The sequence below is a fragment of the Archocentrus centrarchus genome, chromosome 9, assembly GCF_007364275.1.
Source record: "Archocentrus centrarchus isolate MPI-CPG fArcCen1 chromosome 9, fArcCen1, whole genome shotgun sequence".
NCBI classification, from domain to species: domain Eukaryota; kingdom Metazoa; phylum Chordata; class Actinopteri; order Cichliformes; family Cichlidae; genus Archocentrus; species Archocentrus centrarchus.
The window spans coordinates 1,486,576-1,503,152 of NC_044354.1; the positions used below are offsets into that span (position 1 = coordinate 1,486,576).

Genomic DNA, 16,577 nt, shown 5'->3' on the forward strand with positions numbered 1-16,577 from the left:
TGGTTCCTAGGATACTTAAGCGTAGAATGGGAGGCAGAGCCTTCAGCTTTCAGGCGCCTCTTCTGTGGAACCAGCTCCCAGCTTGGATTCGGGAGACAGACACCCTCTCTATTTTTAAGATTAGGCTTAAAACTTTCCTTTATGATAAAGCTTATAGTTAGGGCTGGATCAGGTGACCCTGAACCCTCCCTTAGTTATGCTGCTATAGGCCTAGGCTGCTGGGGGGTTCACATAATGCACTGTTTCTTCTCATTCACCTTATTTACTTTGTTTATACTCCACTCTGCATTTAATCATTAATTGATATTAATCTCTGGCTCTCTTCCACAGCATGTCTTTTCTCTCCCCTCAGCCCAACCGGTCGCGGCAGATGACTGCCCCTCCCTGAGCCTGGTTCTGCTGGAGGTTTCTTCCTGTTAAAAGGGAGTTTTTCCTTTCCACTGTCACCAAGTGCTGCTCATAGGGGGTCGTTTTGACTGTTGGGTTTTCTCTGTATTATTGTAGGGTCTTTACCCACAATACAAAGCGCCTTGAGGCGACAGTTTGTTGTGATTTGGCGCTATATAAATAAAATTGAATTGAATTGAATTATCCTGCAGCAGCAAGAAGATGGGTACACTGTGGTCATAAAGGGATGGACAGGTAGACTGTGGTTTTTAAACAATGCCCAGTTGGTACTGAGGGCCCCAAAGTGTGCTGAGAAAATATTTCCTACATCATTACACTGCTACTGGCAGCCTGAACCGCTGATATTGAGACTCATCAGACCAGGCAATGTTTTTCCAGTCTTCTATTGTCCAGTTGTAGCCTGTGTGAATTGTAGCTTCAGTTTCTTGTTCTTCGCTGACAAACTAGCACCCAGTGTGGTCTTCTGCTGCTGAAGCCCATCTGCTTCGAAGCTTGATGTGTTGTGTGCTCAGAGATGCTCTCCTGCATACTTTGGTTGTAATGAGTGGTTATTTGAGATACTGTTGACTTCCTCTCAGCTCACCGCCTGCAACAACCAGGCATTTTCACCCAGAGAACTGCTGGTCACCGGATATTTTCTCTTTTTTCAGATCTCTGTGCAGGAACCACAGTAGATCAGCAGTTTCTGAGCTTCTGATGCAAACAACCACGCCACATTCAAAATCACTTATATCATCATTCTTGCCCTTTCTGATGCTCAGCCTGAACTTCAGCAGGTCACCTCGGCCATGTCTGCATGCCTAGATGCATTGAGTTGCTGCCGTGTGATTGGCTGATTAGACATTTGTGTAAATGAGCAGTTGAACAGGTATACATAATCTTACATCTTACGTGTGCTGAAACACCAGCCTCCAGCACATGCAGTTTGTTCTAAAAGGAAAAAAAGTGATTGCTTGTTCTTCATGTATGTGTGTAAAGAAACACTGTCTGAAAAAGCTGCTGAAGTATGAGTAAATCTTTTCTTTCCTCCTAAATATGTCAGCTCAGTGAACATGAATAGAGTACTTGGTGTTAGATTTGTAGCCAACAAATTAGACATCAGGCTAATTTATCAAAGTACCCGTTGTTACTGCTATCAATGTTACACAGAAAAATGCAGCTGGTAAGAGTAGCTTCAAAAAGATGCACTGGTTTGTGCACATATCAGATGTGTTCGCAAAAAGACGGCGTCCGCTAACCAGAAAGTAATGAATTAACACGCTCAATTAAATTCTGTTAAATGTTATCGACTCACTGAGTCCTTACACGTCGTTACTCATGAGCGGTAATACGACTGCTAGAGGGCTGATAATTTAACCACAAAGCTCACAGTAATAAAGAAAGCATACAGCTTTGTTTACTCTCTTTCTCTCTAGCACAACTTTAGTGTGTAAGATGCAACACATGCTTTATTTAGCTTTGAAAATACTCACAATCATATTCTCCAGAGCACCTTTGGCTAGCCAGCAGTTAAGAAATACAGGGACAAATATGCCTCTTAATCGATGCCAGAAGATCTTAAGGAAGGAAACAGACAGGGTGAAAATGTACAGAATGTATGTCTGATTGATTTCTGGAGCATTAACATTAATTACTCCAGCTGATACTTTGTTTTGTGGCAAAGGCAAACTGATGACTTGGTTACTCACTGTGATTATAAATGGCACTGTATTGATCATTTCCAATATGAAGGACACCTGGAAGATCTGCTCCCAAATGTTTCCCTAGAAAGGAAATTGATGGGCAGTAATTCAATAAACCAGCTGCAGGTGCTTTTCAACAATGGAGGCCATCACTGTAAAACAACACTGCACAAGAAAAGGAGCAACAATTTTCTGAGCTGTCTTGAATCTTCTGTTGACAGGATATAAAACTCCACATGCTTCTTTCTTTGACATCAAATATTTTGGCGGCGATATCTGAAAATAACTTAATAGACCTGATTTTGTGCTTAAAGCATTCAAAGAATGTACTTGTTAGCAGTTTATGCCACTTATACTTAGCTACTATGTATAAGCTTAAAGCATGATACAAAGGTTTTAATATATGTAACATTTAAACCTTTCTTCACAAGGGTTTACATAATCTACTGTATGATACAGTATCTATAATTACATTTACTATTATATAACAATATAATGTGAAAATGAGAGAAAGTGCAGCCATTTCCAAAGAACATACATGCCCCAACCGGTCACAGCAGATGACTGCATGTAATAAACTCCAATTCCAACCAGAAAGCAACGGTGCAAGTCAGACTCAGAGAAAGGGAAAGCTGTGGGAAGCATTTTCTTTTCTCTACAGCAAACTAATACTGAGTTCCTTCCTAAAACCTTATTGTCTGAATACATAAACAGACTAACCTTAAACGACATGTGATGCTGCTCAGTTCAACAAATATTCAAGAGCTGTTTCAAATATTCTGTCTGCCGTTAAATATTGTGCATTTCTAAATACTGTGCATTCCAGTAATACATAATGTTGATATTTTACTTGCAATGTGGACAATCCTCCATTTGCATGCACATGAATGCATGCACACAGAAGTGTAGACTCCGGTGACAGGAAACCTGAACACTCGACAGGCACAGAGAAGCAATCTGATTCTATCCTGTGGAATTTCGCTGCTTTGAGGAGTTGATTTGCTTTTCTGAGTGATCATTTTTTATCCTGTGATAAAAATGATTGTCTGATGGGAGTGGTCTCTTCCAAGATGACCATATCATCACCACAAATAAGGTTCACTGAATGGTTTGATCGGTATGAAAATGATGGCCTTTTTAGTCACCAGGTGTGAACCCAGCTGAGCACCTGTGGGAGGTTTTGGGTGGATGAGCTGGACAGCACCCTACACCATCATCAAAACCCCAAATGAGCAAATCACTTTAAGAAAAAAGATATCCAATCTTTAGTGTTAGGCACACTAAAGCTTTACAAGGTTGCCTCAGACAGGTTTATACAGTTGTTTTTTTTCCCCTTTAATCTGTCATGTGTTTGCAGACAGAACACAAACTGCACTTCCAGCTCTGTAGACCCATTTTCTCAGCTTGGTTTTGAGACTGTGTGCTTGATGTCTGAGGTTAAAATTTGCTGTTGGCCCTGTCATTGATCTGTGTTTGGGGAACGGCACTAGAGCTGGTGACTGAAAGCTGCTGGCTTACACAACAGAAAACATACAGTGCTGGGCTCAGATCAAGAAGCTGTAAGAGACCAGTGAGGGTTAATAGAATAGAATGCCTTTATTGTCATTATACAGGATGTACAATGAGATTGGAGTTAAAATGATAACATTTGCAGTCTCCTACCTTGTAGCTGAGATATGTGATTAGCATAGTCTCCAAAAAACTGATTAAGGCCACTGTCACCTGGAGCAAAGGGGAGAGAGAGCGATAAATGAACCCTGCAATGGCAGACAGAGCATCCCATCCAGCATCTCAGCCTTCAGTGGCGAACTTCCATACTCTGCAATGCTTTTATTTAATAAATGGCTTTTGGTGTTTTGAGACTGAATTATGCATTGAGATTGATTTCATGGAATGGAATTTAAATTATACGCACTTCCACAGAAATGGTATCGCTCTCACCTGTATTGCCCACACAGACTCCCGTCTGTTCACCCAGAAAATGTGTTCCCTGCCAAAGAAAATGTGAGAGTTTCCTCACACTTCACTCTCATTATATAATCTTTATATAATGGGAACATTACAATAGTGCACACATAATTTTACTATACAATTCCACGTTGACAGAAACATACCATTTGATTGGTGGTGGCTCTGATGTATCATTCCCGCTGTAGGTCCGATTCAGTGCACTGTATGACAGACAGGAAAACATGAAAATGTGTGTATGAGTGGAAACATGTCCGCTGGGAAACTGGGACATATGTAGCTTCTTTTTGCACATTTGTTAAACTTAAATGTTTCAGATCAAAGTAATTTTAATATTAGACAAAGATAACCTGAGTAAATACAAAAGGCAGTTTTTAAATTATGATTTTTGCCCCTCTATAAAAAAAAAACAAACAAAAAAAAGACCACAATAGGTCATGCAACAATGTAACGTATAGATATTATAGAAAAGTAGAACAGGGATTGTGACTGAATGGGGAGAGGCAGTGTGTGACTCTCACAACGGGCTCCCATTTTTCTCCTTGAGGTCGTCCAGGGTGACTCTTAAAATGTAGAGGGCACAGGTGAGAATCTTCAGTGAGAAGTTGAACAAGCGGATCCTCAGGCCTGTGGAGCAACAAAAAAACCCATCTCGATTAAAAAACTGTTGCGGCTTAAACTGAGTGACTTAAAGGTGAGTTTGTTTAGAGCTTTTCCACATTATTCACAGGCTCACTCTTAAAGTTCTGTGTTCATTTCTTCACTTTTTATTTTACACTCTTCCGGAGTCTGATGCAGCAAATTCGCTTCACTGTAGCAAAACTGCTGCTGCTGCTTCAACATAAAAATGCCTTTAGCCCTGAAGCATAACGAATGCATCTCCACGCCTCTACAGCACCCTGACACAGCTGATTTCCCACGGCACGCATCTTTCAAATCCTTCAAGAATAACATCAAAATAACAGCAGCATTTTTGTGCGCCTACAACGTGCTGAAGCACTACAAAGCAATGTAAATGACTGGTGAGCTCGCAGGAGAAATAGCCAAGGGGGATAATATTATTTATGGAAATCACAAGTTTCTTTTTGTAGACATAAGTGTACTGATAAGTACACAACAATAAGTACAAGTAAAAACTGAAACATGGTAAAAGATTGTGATAGCTTTTTATCCAGCAGTGTCAGCTAGCTAATCCCAAGTGACACGGCCCCTTCCAATGAACCCTGCGTCAACGTTAAAAAGATTTGAAACAGGACGGACAGACAAACAGCAAACAGAGCAAAAGACCCCTGCAGCACGATGTGACATTTTCATTAAAAGCTGCTGTTTTGTGTCCAAGCCTGCGCCGGCTTAGTGACGATGTCAAACTATGGGAAGGAAAAGCAGAGCCAGTGTCAAGGATCTGGTAACGACATGTCCGACCGAAGATGGGAGAGTTCCCAGAGTGTACATTTTTTACAACTACATGCAAATGAACTGCTTCCACACACAGTGCACCCAACCGCTGAGCCACACCACGTCTCTTTTAGAGACAATGTGGCATCTCCTAATGAGAAAAGAACTGCAGCTCTGCCTCGTCTCTCAGCAAATGAGCTGCACTCTCCAGTCCATGCTGGGCCACAGCATGAACACCTAAAACCACAATGATGAGGCAGCTAATGTAATAATGAAAACCCCAACTGAGACACAAAGTGGAAATATGTCATCACTAGATGCCATTTCCATTATTATGCACTTATTGTTCATTTGGCTCAGGATGAATCCAGCAGCAGCAGCCAGTTTCACTCAGAGGAGAGGAGAGTGTGTTATGGTTCCTGTACTTACTTGACCTTTGGTTTTTGATGAAGAAAAGCTTCAGCCTCTCCTTAAAGGTGTTTTCATTCACATAGAACTCTACCTGCACCCTGTGGGAACAACGGCAAAACGTCAGCATGTGCAGGTGAGCATGCTTATAGAGAGTGATGTACACAAAGAGCCCCCCCCAAGAGCACATAACTGTGTATGCACAAATTCATAGCACCCTGCCAACAGAGTGAATTACATTAAAATAGTAGTATATAATCAGGAGTGGGACAAAACAATGCATTTGCAGCTGCATTTATAAAGATTCATTGAAGTCAATGTTATAGTCAAGTCACAGTCATATTCATGTTAGCATTCAATAAACATGCCAACACAACACCCCAGTTTCAGAGACCAAACTCATTTTATTAATATCTTAGTTTTAGGAATAGACATATTTTCTATTTATGTTTCTGTAATGGTTAATCCAGCAGTATGCAGAACATCTTTAACTGAAATATTTTTAATGCTAAATTATAATTATTATCCATTCATTTTCAAATTTACAGATTTACAGTTTTTTATGACAGGTGGTCTAATAAATTTGTTATGTATCTATATTCTGAATATGGCAGAAGTGGCCATATTCTCTTGTCCATATTCTAAAATCTCCAAGGTTCTGAGTCAGACCTGAAAATGGTCCATCAATAGATAAGAAAACAAAAATATGAAAACAAGCTTCTCAATATTTTTTTCTTTAAAAACCAAAACCAAACTGGTTGGTGTGGCAGGGATGATGGAAGGCTGGGTGGGATCAAATATCCTATGTACGCTTTTAACATTATAGGCTTTGATTTCCATGTAATTTTCCACTACATTGTAATATTGTGCTGTGAACTGTGGCCAATAATAATAATAATAATAATAATAATAATAATAAGTATCAAGTTTTACTGCTGTTGAAGCCATTTTAGATGTTGTATGTTCCACGTTCCTACAAGAATTTTCTGTTTGGGTTTCTTCCAGCATCCCAGAGTGGGTGCTGGTCAGAAGAGATCATCGTCAAGTTTTCTTGAAGACACCTAGTACTCTGTATGGTTATTGTTGTTTTGTGGAATGGGGCTAAACAAGGGCCATGGTCTGCCTGTTCAGCATGGTTAGGACCTCTCGGTAGCCGAATCCCTGAATGACGTAGCTCACAGGGCGTCAAAGCATGCAGAGCTTTCCCACTGCAGCGAGGTGACAGATCCCAGAGCAGTGAATGGGAGACTTCTTATAATGTAACTCCATATTGGAACAACAGGACAAACACTTTATTTTCAAGTTTGTTTGTTTTTTTTTTTAAATGACTCTAGTGCAACCAATTTGTGCTTGAAAATGGGCAAAAATTAGGGCTGAATCATTTCTAATTGCTTAATATTTTATAAACACATTTAGCACTCAGCCACATGATCTGAAATGTTGTTTACAATTTGGGAGACAATCAGTACCTCTGGGGTCTAGCCTTATTTCTTCACATAAATAAGAGAGAACAAGCACGCTTGCTTTAGATTCAGCACCAACACAAAGGTTTCCATTAATAATTGATAATTTTCTCCCTACTAAAAACTGCAGTGGTCACACCTATTACAGCACATGCAAAGCTGTTAAAGATTTCAGCAGATATAATGGACTTTTAATAGGCTGAGAGGGCTTGACCAAACAATCACTCAGCACGAGTGATGATGTAGCTACAGAACTGTGGTTAGGTTTGACAAATGAAGGTAATGAGTCAGGCCTATGGCCCATTTTGTAATATACAGAGCTGGCTGCCATTAATGAGCAAGAAGAGGAAGTAATAACAGTCTTGGCGGCACAGCGGGGACCCTTATAACTTTCCACCTTGTCTGACACGATGAACACAGGGTGCAAAAAGACAAGGGAGGAGAGAAGCTAGCAAGAGGGCAATTACAGCAGCCTACTCCAAAGGGAGTGTATGCGTGCAGATAAAGAGTGCAGGTGGGAGAAAGAACATGATATGAGCCATCTTCCAGTTAATCCCCCCTCTCCTCCTTCCAGCTGTATTGCCATAGAGACAGCTTCCAGAGCAGGAAATGTTCACTCACGTGTCTGTGTGGCGTGTTTTCCGAGCACGAGGAATTAGTCAGAGATACATACACACACACACACACACACTAGCACACGTTTGTAGGAACCACCGTCCCCAAATGCCCATCCACATGGATGCCATCACCCAAAACCAATGGTGCATGTCATCGAAATTGTTTGTAGATTACGGTGTGTGTTTGGATATCACAGAAGAAGCAATCAAAGCCTTATTAAGTTACAGAGGCTTCAAATTTACCCAGGATGTCTGCAGGGACATGTAATTACACTTTATAGAGGAAATATGAACACAGCAAAACCTGTGAACAGTTGCAAGAAGACACAATCTGAGTAAAGTAATAATTTGCTTTACTGAATGTTTTAATAATAAACTATTTGACTCAAGTTTTAAGTTTGACTCCCACATGCGAGACTACGAGCTGCTCTGTTTCATGCACGCACAGCAGCACAGGCAAATAATTGTGTGCACAATCACAGTCACACACTATCATGTTGTTAGCATGGAAACTCCTCACTGTGCGGGATAAACCGCAGGGAGACCACTGTGAGAACGTCCGAACAACAAACCAGGCTCTTAAATCATCCAGCTGAAGCTAACAAAGGCAAAGCTTACAGCTATCCAGTAAGAGCAGTGAAAGGATTGAAGCAATTATGAGAAAACCTATGGAGATGACCAGCAAAGAGAAAAAGGGTTGATGTCCTGTTATCTGGTGAATTTATAAACACTTGAAAATGATATAACTGTCATTTGCATTGTTATGTATCTGCTGCACCTGCTTTCATTTGGTAAGGTAAAACATGGCAGGTAAAGGTGGATGTACAGGGTCATATGTTCATGTGCAGGATTTATACCTCCATCCAGTAGCAAAGCACTTCATTTTCAGTTAAGTGAGAGAAGATCCTGTAAATTGCTGCAGTTTAAGGAAAACTGTGAAGTTTATTATGAAACTAATAATTTGCATTGAAGAGAAGTTTTTTGTTTTTATACAGTTATCTAAAATCAGCAAAGATCTGTACCGGCAGTTCACAATCAGAAAAAAATAAAAATAAAAAACTGGACCCAGCCAAGAAAAGTACAATCTGTGCATCTTGGTAAAATACAGCAAGAAATATCTCAGCAGCTAGAACAAGCAATTTATCATTCAAAAATTTCTTGCATTAGGCCGTAGCTGTCATATGTTGGCTGTGTGGTAAGGAGGGTAGGACCCAAGTGCAGGACGCAGGAGACAAAACTGAACTGAAACAGCAGCTTTAATGCTGAAGCCCTTTTTACAAGGTTCCAAAACACGAGATACAAAATATAAGAGCTCTTCACAGCCCCATGTTCATTCTACAAATGCAGACTTGACACAGCATGGGGAAGCCAGTTTGAATATTAACGTCTTCAAATAGGGTCAAAAGTTGTACATTTTTACTATAATTTCAGTCATTTAAGACTGTAAAAGGTCATCCTGCCCTTATTTAAGATTCAGAAAAGTTCCAAGCTATCCTCATAGCACAACACCCTTTGCAGGACAATAAAAGCTGTTTCTTCTTCTTAAAACAGCTGCTTATATTATTTCTGAATTTCTGCAGAAGTTTGGTGACCAACACTTTCACACAGCAACAAGTGCTGGACATCCCAAACTGAATCCCATTTGAAATTGTCATGGTCCTGGGCCGTCTGCCCAGCGTTTTATTTTCCCTGAGTTTTGTTATTTCCCCTTTTGTTTTGATAGTTTTGTCCCTGTCTCCCCTGCTTCCATGGTCTTGTCTGTTTTGTCATTTTGTCTTGACCCTGACCTCCTGTGTTTTCATATTGAGTTTTATTCCTAGTGTTGTGACTGTCTGCGTCTCTGTCCCATATCTGTGTGCCAGTCTCCCGTATGTAGTCTGCGTGTACCTTGGTTAGTCACTTCCTGTTTTATTTTGCCAGTCTTGTGTTCCCTGTGCTTTGTGTTTAGTTTTGTTTCCCTTATGTTAGTCTCATTTGCGTTACCTGCTGTTTCCTATTGCCCTGATCACCTATTGTGTATTTAAGCCCTCAGTTTTCATCTGTCCTTTGTCACGTTGTCTTCAGTGCTCCCTTGCTGTGTGTTTCTCCATACCTTTGTATTTAGTTTGGCACCTGTCCACCCCAGTGTAGCTTTCTTATTTTGTCAGTATTCAATAAACACTCTTTCAGTTCAGTTTTGGTTCCTGAGTCCTGCATTTTGGGGTCTACCCGCTCCACGCCACACAGCACCATGACAGAAATGACCGATAGCTGGATATTTTTCCACCAGTAGTCTGTGCTCTGGTTTTTGGCACACTGTCAAAGTTATGCCCCTACAGCACTACTCATTACTTATATTTATAACCACTTAATACATGAGGATAAACATCTGCTGTCCATACCTTTTATTGTGTTTCTAAAACACTTCTGACTAAGGCTACAAATGGCCCTTCTTCCACATAAGGCCGTGGCAGCTGTGGACCCACAGCAACACCTTTTAATTAGTCTGCAAACAATCATCACCAATCTATGAACGTCAGCATGACTGTAGGATATGAAGATCAGTAGTTTGCACATCCAAGAAGCCGCACAGTATTCACGACAGACACTTTAAGAAGAAACATTCCCTTTGCTTGGTAAAGCAGGAGGTTTGCACATAGAACAGATGCACCATATGACCTTGAGTCCCCAACAAGTCTGTGCAGTGTATAGACCTTTATGTATATAAATAAAACATTTAGAATAAGAGAACAAGGCTTAAAATAACTGACACCGATGAGGAGCGTAAGTTAATGATGTGTGAGAAAGATTTAATCAGGCAGGCAGGAACTGAGATCAATGATAGTGCTGAGGCAATGCACATGCACACAAACACAAATGCTGTTTACCCTGACCACCGCCAGTGACAGGATAAAAGTTTGATGAACTCTGTGTGAAACATTGAGCAACTGCTTTGTAGACCATGTAAATACAGATCAAACAGCTTGTTGACCTCGGGATAATCAGACGGGCAGAACAGAGCTCTTCACAGCCCCGTGTTCATTCTAGTTTTAAAAAACAAAAACAAACAAAAAAACAAAAAACAAAACTGTCAAATAGCAGCCAGATGCTCGGCGCCATATGGAATATGCTTCAGGGTTTTGCAGGATCAAAAGCAGAGGAACAGCACAGCGAGACAACAGGGGTCCTAATAATCATGCACACTCAAGGAGGAGGCTGAAACACATATCAGTCCTGAGATGACACCGATGCTGGTGCACGCAGCAACCTTGTTTTGTTTTAGTTTTCAGTCTTGTGAAAAAAAATATCATATGGGGTGATATCTGGCAGCCCGAGAAATCAACCTAAAGCATAATTAAGTAACAGAAACAAATCTGAAACTCATCAGCTGGGTTATCACTGATCAATCAGGTGGCTTGAGTGAAGTGACCAATATCAGGATTTCCAATAAAAACCAAGTCTCAGTGCACAGAATCACTAATTCTGCATTCTGCTTGTGTTAAAAAAAAAAAAAAAAAAAAAAAAAAAAAAAAGTCAAAGTCATTCTGCATGAAAAAATTCACAGCACTAATCTAGTTTTAGGTGTTCTGATTGCAGCTTTGCTCTGCTGCACCTCTGACAAAGAAAAGAGTTGAAAATAGAAAATTTCCTATTCACCTCGCTCTAAAGTGTTCCTGATATAAAAGCTGCAAGGCTTCTAAAAATATTCCACTAGGACACAAATACTAAGAAGCAGCAGTTTCTTTGTTATTCACTACCTCTATTCCCTCTGAAGCATTCAAAACTTCCTAATTGTTGCAGGTACATGTCCCAAGCCTCATTAAACTGCAAAATTAGAGCATGGGCTTCAGGTCAGGCACAGGGTGCATGTGGCAGCTTGTCAAATGGATACTGAATCCAGGATCCTCAAGAAGGATGTGTAAGTGTTTGTGTCATAATCATCTGGAGGAGAGGCCTTCCTTACATTAATGGGACCTAGTTGTTCTGTGGCTACACAAGGGCAACGAGACAGAGCAGGGATGGCTCATTTCTGATTGTCTACAGGACCTGTGCAGCGTGCAAGCTGCTGCACATAAGCGTGGGTGGTGTGTACTGCTGAAGGAGCTACATTACCCTGAATCCTTTTGTTCTGAATACTTGTGAATGTATGAGCAAGCATTAGCGCACCGAAGCCTTAAATACTGCAGGCATCTGAAAGCTGCTTATTCAAAGCAGTTGTCATGTGTCTTTCAAGGTTTGTCGAGGAGTTCTGATGCAAATCTACAGCTTTACGAAAGCTGCATGCTGCTTTTGTAAAAACTAATCTATCCCCTCCAATTAAGAGGAGTTAGCGAAATGTCAAAAAAGTAACTTAAAGGGTCATATTGTCATATTTTTGACATCAAATTGTGGACCGGACGTAGGGGGTGTGGCCGGATGCGGCCCGCGAGTTTGAAACCCCTGACCTAAATCATTGGCCAGAAGGCAACTGTTTGAACAGGTGATATGTCGGGTGGGAGGGATCATTGAGAATGGTCGTGGACCTTCTCAGGCATCTGAAGCTGGAGGACATGTCTGTACCAGGCAGAGATGCAGTATGTGATCACACTCTCGATGGTGGATCGGTAGAAGGTCCCGAGCAGACTCTGAATCAGTTTGTTATTCCTGAGGACCCTCAGGAAGTGTAATCTCTGCTGGGCCTTCGCCATCACTGCATTGGTGTTGACAGACCAGGTCAGCTTCTCTGATATGTGAACTCCCAGGAATCTGAAGGACGTCACTGTCTCCACCACATCCCCGTTGATGTAGAGAGGGGTGTGGTCCACTCTGGCCCGTCAGAAGTCCACAATGATCTCCTTGGCTTTTGAAGTGTTCAGTAGTAGATTGTTGGCTGCACACCACATGGACAGATGTTTCACCTCATTTCTGTAGGCATCCTCGTCCCCTAATGTAATGAGCCCAACCAAGGTGGTGTCATCTGCAAACTTAAGGATGGAATTTGGGATGGTGTACAGTCATGTGTGTACAGGGTGTACAGGAAGGGGCTCAGCACACAGCCTTGGGGAGAGCTGGTGCTTAGGGTGAGGGTGGATGATAGGTGAGAGCCCAGCCTCACTGACTGTGGTCTATGAATGAGGAAGTTCTTTATCCATGCGCAGGTGGACGATGGGAGATGTGGGTCTAGCAGTTTTTTTTTTAATGAGAACGTCCGGGATGATTGTATTGAAGGCTGAACTAAAGTCTATGAACAGCAGTCTGACACAGGTCTCAGGTTGTTCCAGGTGGCGCAGCGTCGATTGGAGGGTGAGGGGATGCTTCTCAAGTGCTCTTTGGATCCAAATTATTTCTGCCCTGTCTACATGTGTGAGTTTTGAAAATCTTATTCTATGAAAGAATCAGAATATGCATGAACTGAAGACTTTAAGGCTTCACTCTGTAAGCGCAGAGACCTCAGTGCCTGGATGAGACTTAAAAGCACACGGTTGTCAGAGTGGATAATGGCGCCAGGGTGAAGTTGAGGTTTTGCATTGTTCATAAAATGCAAAGAAATGAGTTGGATTTTTTTTAAAAAGGAAATGATGCTGTAATACTTTCCCTGCTGAAAAACCAAAAAATTAATACGCCTTTTTTGCAAAGGAAAAATTAACTGACTCGTTTCACAGTCAACCAGAAGTACAGTTAAATTAAAATGTAGCCATTGAAAGAAAAAGATATGTAAGCATGCATTATATTCATCAAATATCAGGCATATTTTGACTAATGCAGAATCAACTTTTAGTTAAGTTCTCTGCTAAGAATGTATAATAACAGTAAAAGCACAGCAGCAATTATTGGATTGATTTGGGAAAGAAAAGGCAAAACAAACAAACACTGAAATGTTTTGTCATTTCAATGTTTTGGAATAAACTCCAGTCCAAAAATATTAATGGAAACACTTGTTTAAAAAAAGCAATAAACTGGCTTGTTAAACAAAAAGAGATCGCAAATGTATCCATGTGATCAATTCTGTCAGTGAAATATTCTCCGACTGCTCAGTTCACTTTATTTTTCTATAAGCTGTGCACAATACCAAGAAAAATGATAAGTGAACACATTGCAAAGATAACTTAATGTCACTGATATGTCATTTAATAAAATTTCAGGTGAAATATGAATTAGTCCCACAAAGCCTTCAAGGGCACAGCGAGTTTCAGTGTTGCAGGAAAAAAATCTGACTGAAAATCTGAACACTTTTGCTATTGTGCATTATATTTAAAGATGCCATTTTCCTTGCATTCCAGTATTTATCTTGGCATGAAACCTACCTACTGCAGCTATCCAGCGAATCCCGTGTATCAAGCTCGTCCACTTTGTGAGAACAAGAATGAGGAACTGCAGAGAAGGCACTTCAGACATCCTCGCCTGCCTCGATAAATCGGCTTTTTCTGAACATGCAAAAAAATGCTGTTTTCATTCTGAGCTGAAACAAACTGAAAAACTGAATCTGTGGTTCCTGAATGGGGCCTTTGATGGTGCTGTGTTTTTCAGAGCAAGCACTGCACCTGCACAACGAGGTCAATCACCAACTGCTGAATTCAGTTAAAAAGGCGTACGATCATTCACCTTTGACATGTTTAAAATGCATTACCCTGAATTACAAGACTGGAAAAAAGGGAACTCTTGACATTGTGCAAAACACAGTAAGCTCGGTCAACATGAATCTACTTTGGGAATAACTACAGAAGAGAAAAACAGTGATGAAGAGACCACTTTTGTGTCAACACACGCGTACAGCTCAACACACCCGCGAGGATCAAGCCAATTTCCAACTGTAATACTGTACAGCCCCAGCAAACATAGTGTTCTATCAACAACCACAGCGCAGCAGTGAAACCTCTGAGGCAGGTCTGCTGCTGACATGCAATACCTGCACAGAGACGTTTTTAATAAGAGCTGAAGGAAAATGACCTGTAATCAAAGAGTTTTCCTGTTAGATGGAGCTTCATTCAATTAAGCAAAACAGACACATTTGTTACGCAGATGGTCAGAAATAACAAATGATGTAATAATTGATGTCATTACCAGGTCCACTTTGAGCCAGGAAAAACAAAACATGGTTAAACAAGGATAAAGGAGGGAGGATCTTGACAGTTCAGCTTCTTTTGATGCATTTTTATCATCTATCCATCCATTTTCCTATTCATTGTCACTGGGGATGGCTGGAGTCTATCCCAGGTGAGGTAAGGCAAGAGATGGGGTACACCTTGCACAGGTCCCCTGTCTATCGTAGGGCTAACACAGAGAGATGGACCAACATTCATGCTCACATTGACACCTACAGCCCCACACAGAAAGAAGCCAGGACTTCCTTCCTTCCCCCAGGTGTTGACTGTACAAGTAGACTTACACAATATTAGGCAGGTAGTTTTATGTAGTTTTAGCCCCAACCTGTCACAGCAGATGACCCCCCCCCTCCCTGAGCCTAGCTCTGCCGGAGGTTTTTTCCTATTAAAAGGGAGTTTTTTCTTTCCCACTGTCACCAAGTGCTTTCTCATAGGGGTTGTTCTGACTGTTGGATTCTCTCTGTAATTATTGTAGGGCTGTTACCTTAGAATATAAAGCACCTTGAGGCAACTGTTTGTTGTGATTTGGCGCTACATAAATAAAATTTAATTGAATCGATGATGTTGCTGATTTATGTACATAGATGAATCAAAGCAGGAGGTCTCTATATGCTCAAAGACAGCTCAATTATCTCTCAGTCTGAATAGTTATCTAAACATTTTCATGATTACTGACTCATCGGCATGCATATGGTGAGTAAGGCATGAACAGTTTACATGTTGGTGTTTTCGGCACCTGTTTCACACACATTTAGGTCTTAGTTTTCCAAGAAATCTCTGCACGCGCAGCTGATGCTTCAAGCCCACAAATGGACACTGACAACGATGAAGGGGTGAATACTGGCGTGCACATTCAATCGAAAGACAGATAATACACGAGGATTAAATTTATTTAAAACAAATGAAAGCTACCTTTCCAACATTTACTGCGGTATGATCAAACGTGACTCACCTATAAATGGACCAAACGCCTGTTCCACAACAACTGTTGAAAAGGTAGCTATAGAATGAACTTTCTGCATCATCTACCAACTTTGCAAGTTATCAAAACACAGTAATGGCATTATCTTTGGAGTTTGCATACAACATATGTAAAGTAAAAGTGCTTTATGTGCTTTGGTGCTCGCAGTCCAGTTACCACTGCAGACACAATTCATGCCATGCAAGCATGATGCTGCCAGGGACTTACTGGGCATTGGTTGAGTCCATACTGTACTCCTCCTGATACCTGGACGCAGCACACACGGACACAGATAGGCACAGGTTAGGAGAGAGCGGGATCAAGAAAGCAGGAAAGGGAAGGAGAGGGTGGATAACAAGAAAAGGATGCCACTGCAATATAGTTGGTATTACTTGCATCTTAGTCATAATGGAGCCATTTTGTAAACTTGAAAGAGAATCTTAAAACAGTCTGTGCAGCAAGAAAGGCCAAACTGATAATATGTTAGGTGGTTAGGATTGCTTTTGGAATATCAATACAGCATATAAAATACACTAGTTAACCGAATACTGTATTTGAGTGGCTGTTTCTTATTGCAAAGCTTTTCTACCAGGTTTCATTAAGTCACCCTTAAA

General features: G+C 40.9%; 1 protein-coding gene across 3 annotated transcripts in view; it reads right to left on the reverse strand.

The window, feature by feature from the left end:
- The window catches only part of kcnt1b (potassium sodium-activated channel subfamily T member 1b), a 70,621-nt gene that overhangs the window by 27,543 nt on the left and 26,501 nt on the right, over positions 1 to 16,577 (reverse strand). For all 3 annotated transcript variants that reach the window (XM_030737106.1, XM_030737105.1, XM_030737104.1), the window contains exons 4-10: positions 5,883 to 5,962; positions 4,580 to 4,685; positions 4,205 to 4,261; positions 4,032 to 4,080; positions 3,753 to 3,812; positions 2,097 to 2,171; positions 1,881 to 1,964 (exon numbers count right to left, since the gene is read on the reverse strand). In XM_030737106.1, the coding sequence (XP_030592966.1) occupies positions 1,881 to 1,964; positions 2,097 to 2,171; positions 3,753 to 3,812; positions 4,032 to 4,080; positions 4,205 to 4,261; positions 4,580 to 4,685; positions 5,883 to 5,962 (511 nt within the window). The remainder of the gene's footprint in view (positions 1 to 1,880; positions 1,965 to 2,096; positions 2,172 to 3,752; positions 3,813 to 4,031; positions 4,081 to 4,204; positions 4,262 to 4,579; positions 4,686 to 5,882; positions 5,963 to 16,577) is intronic.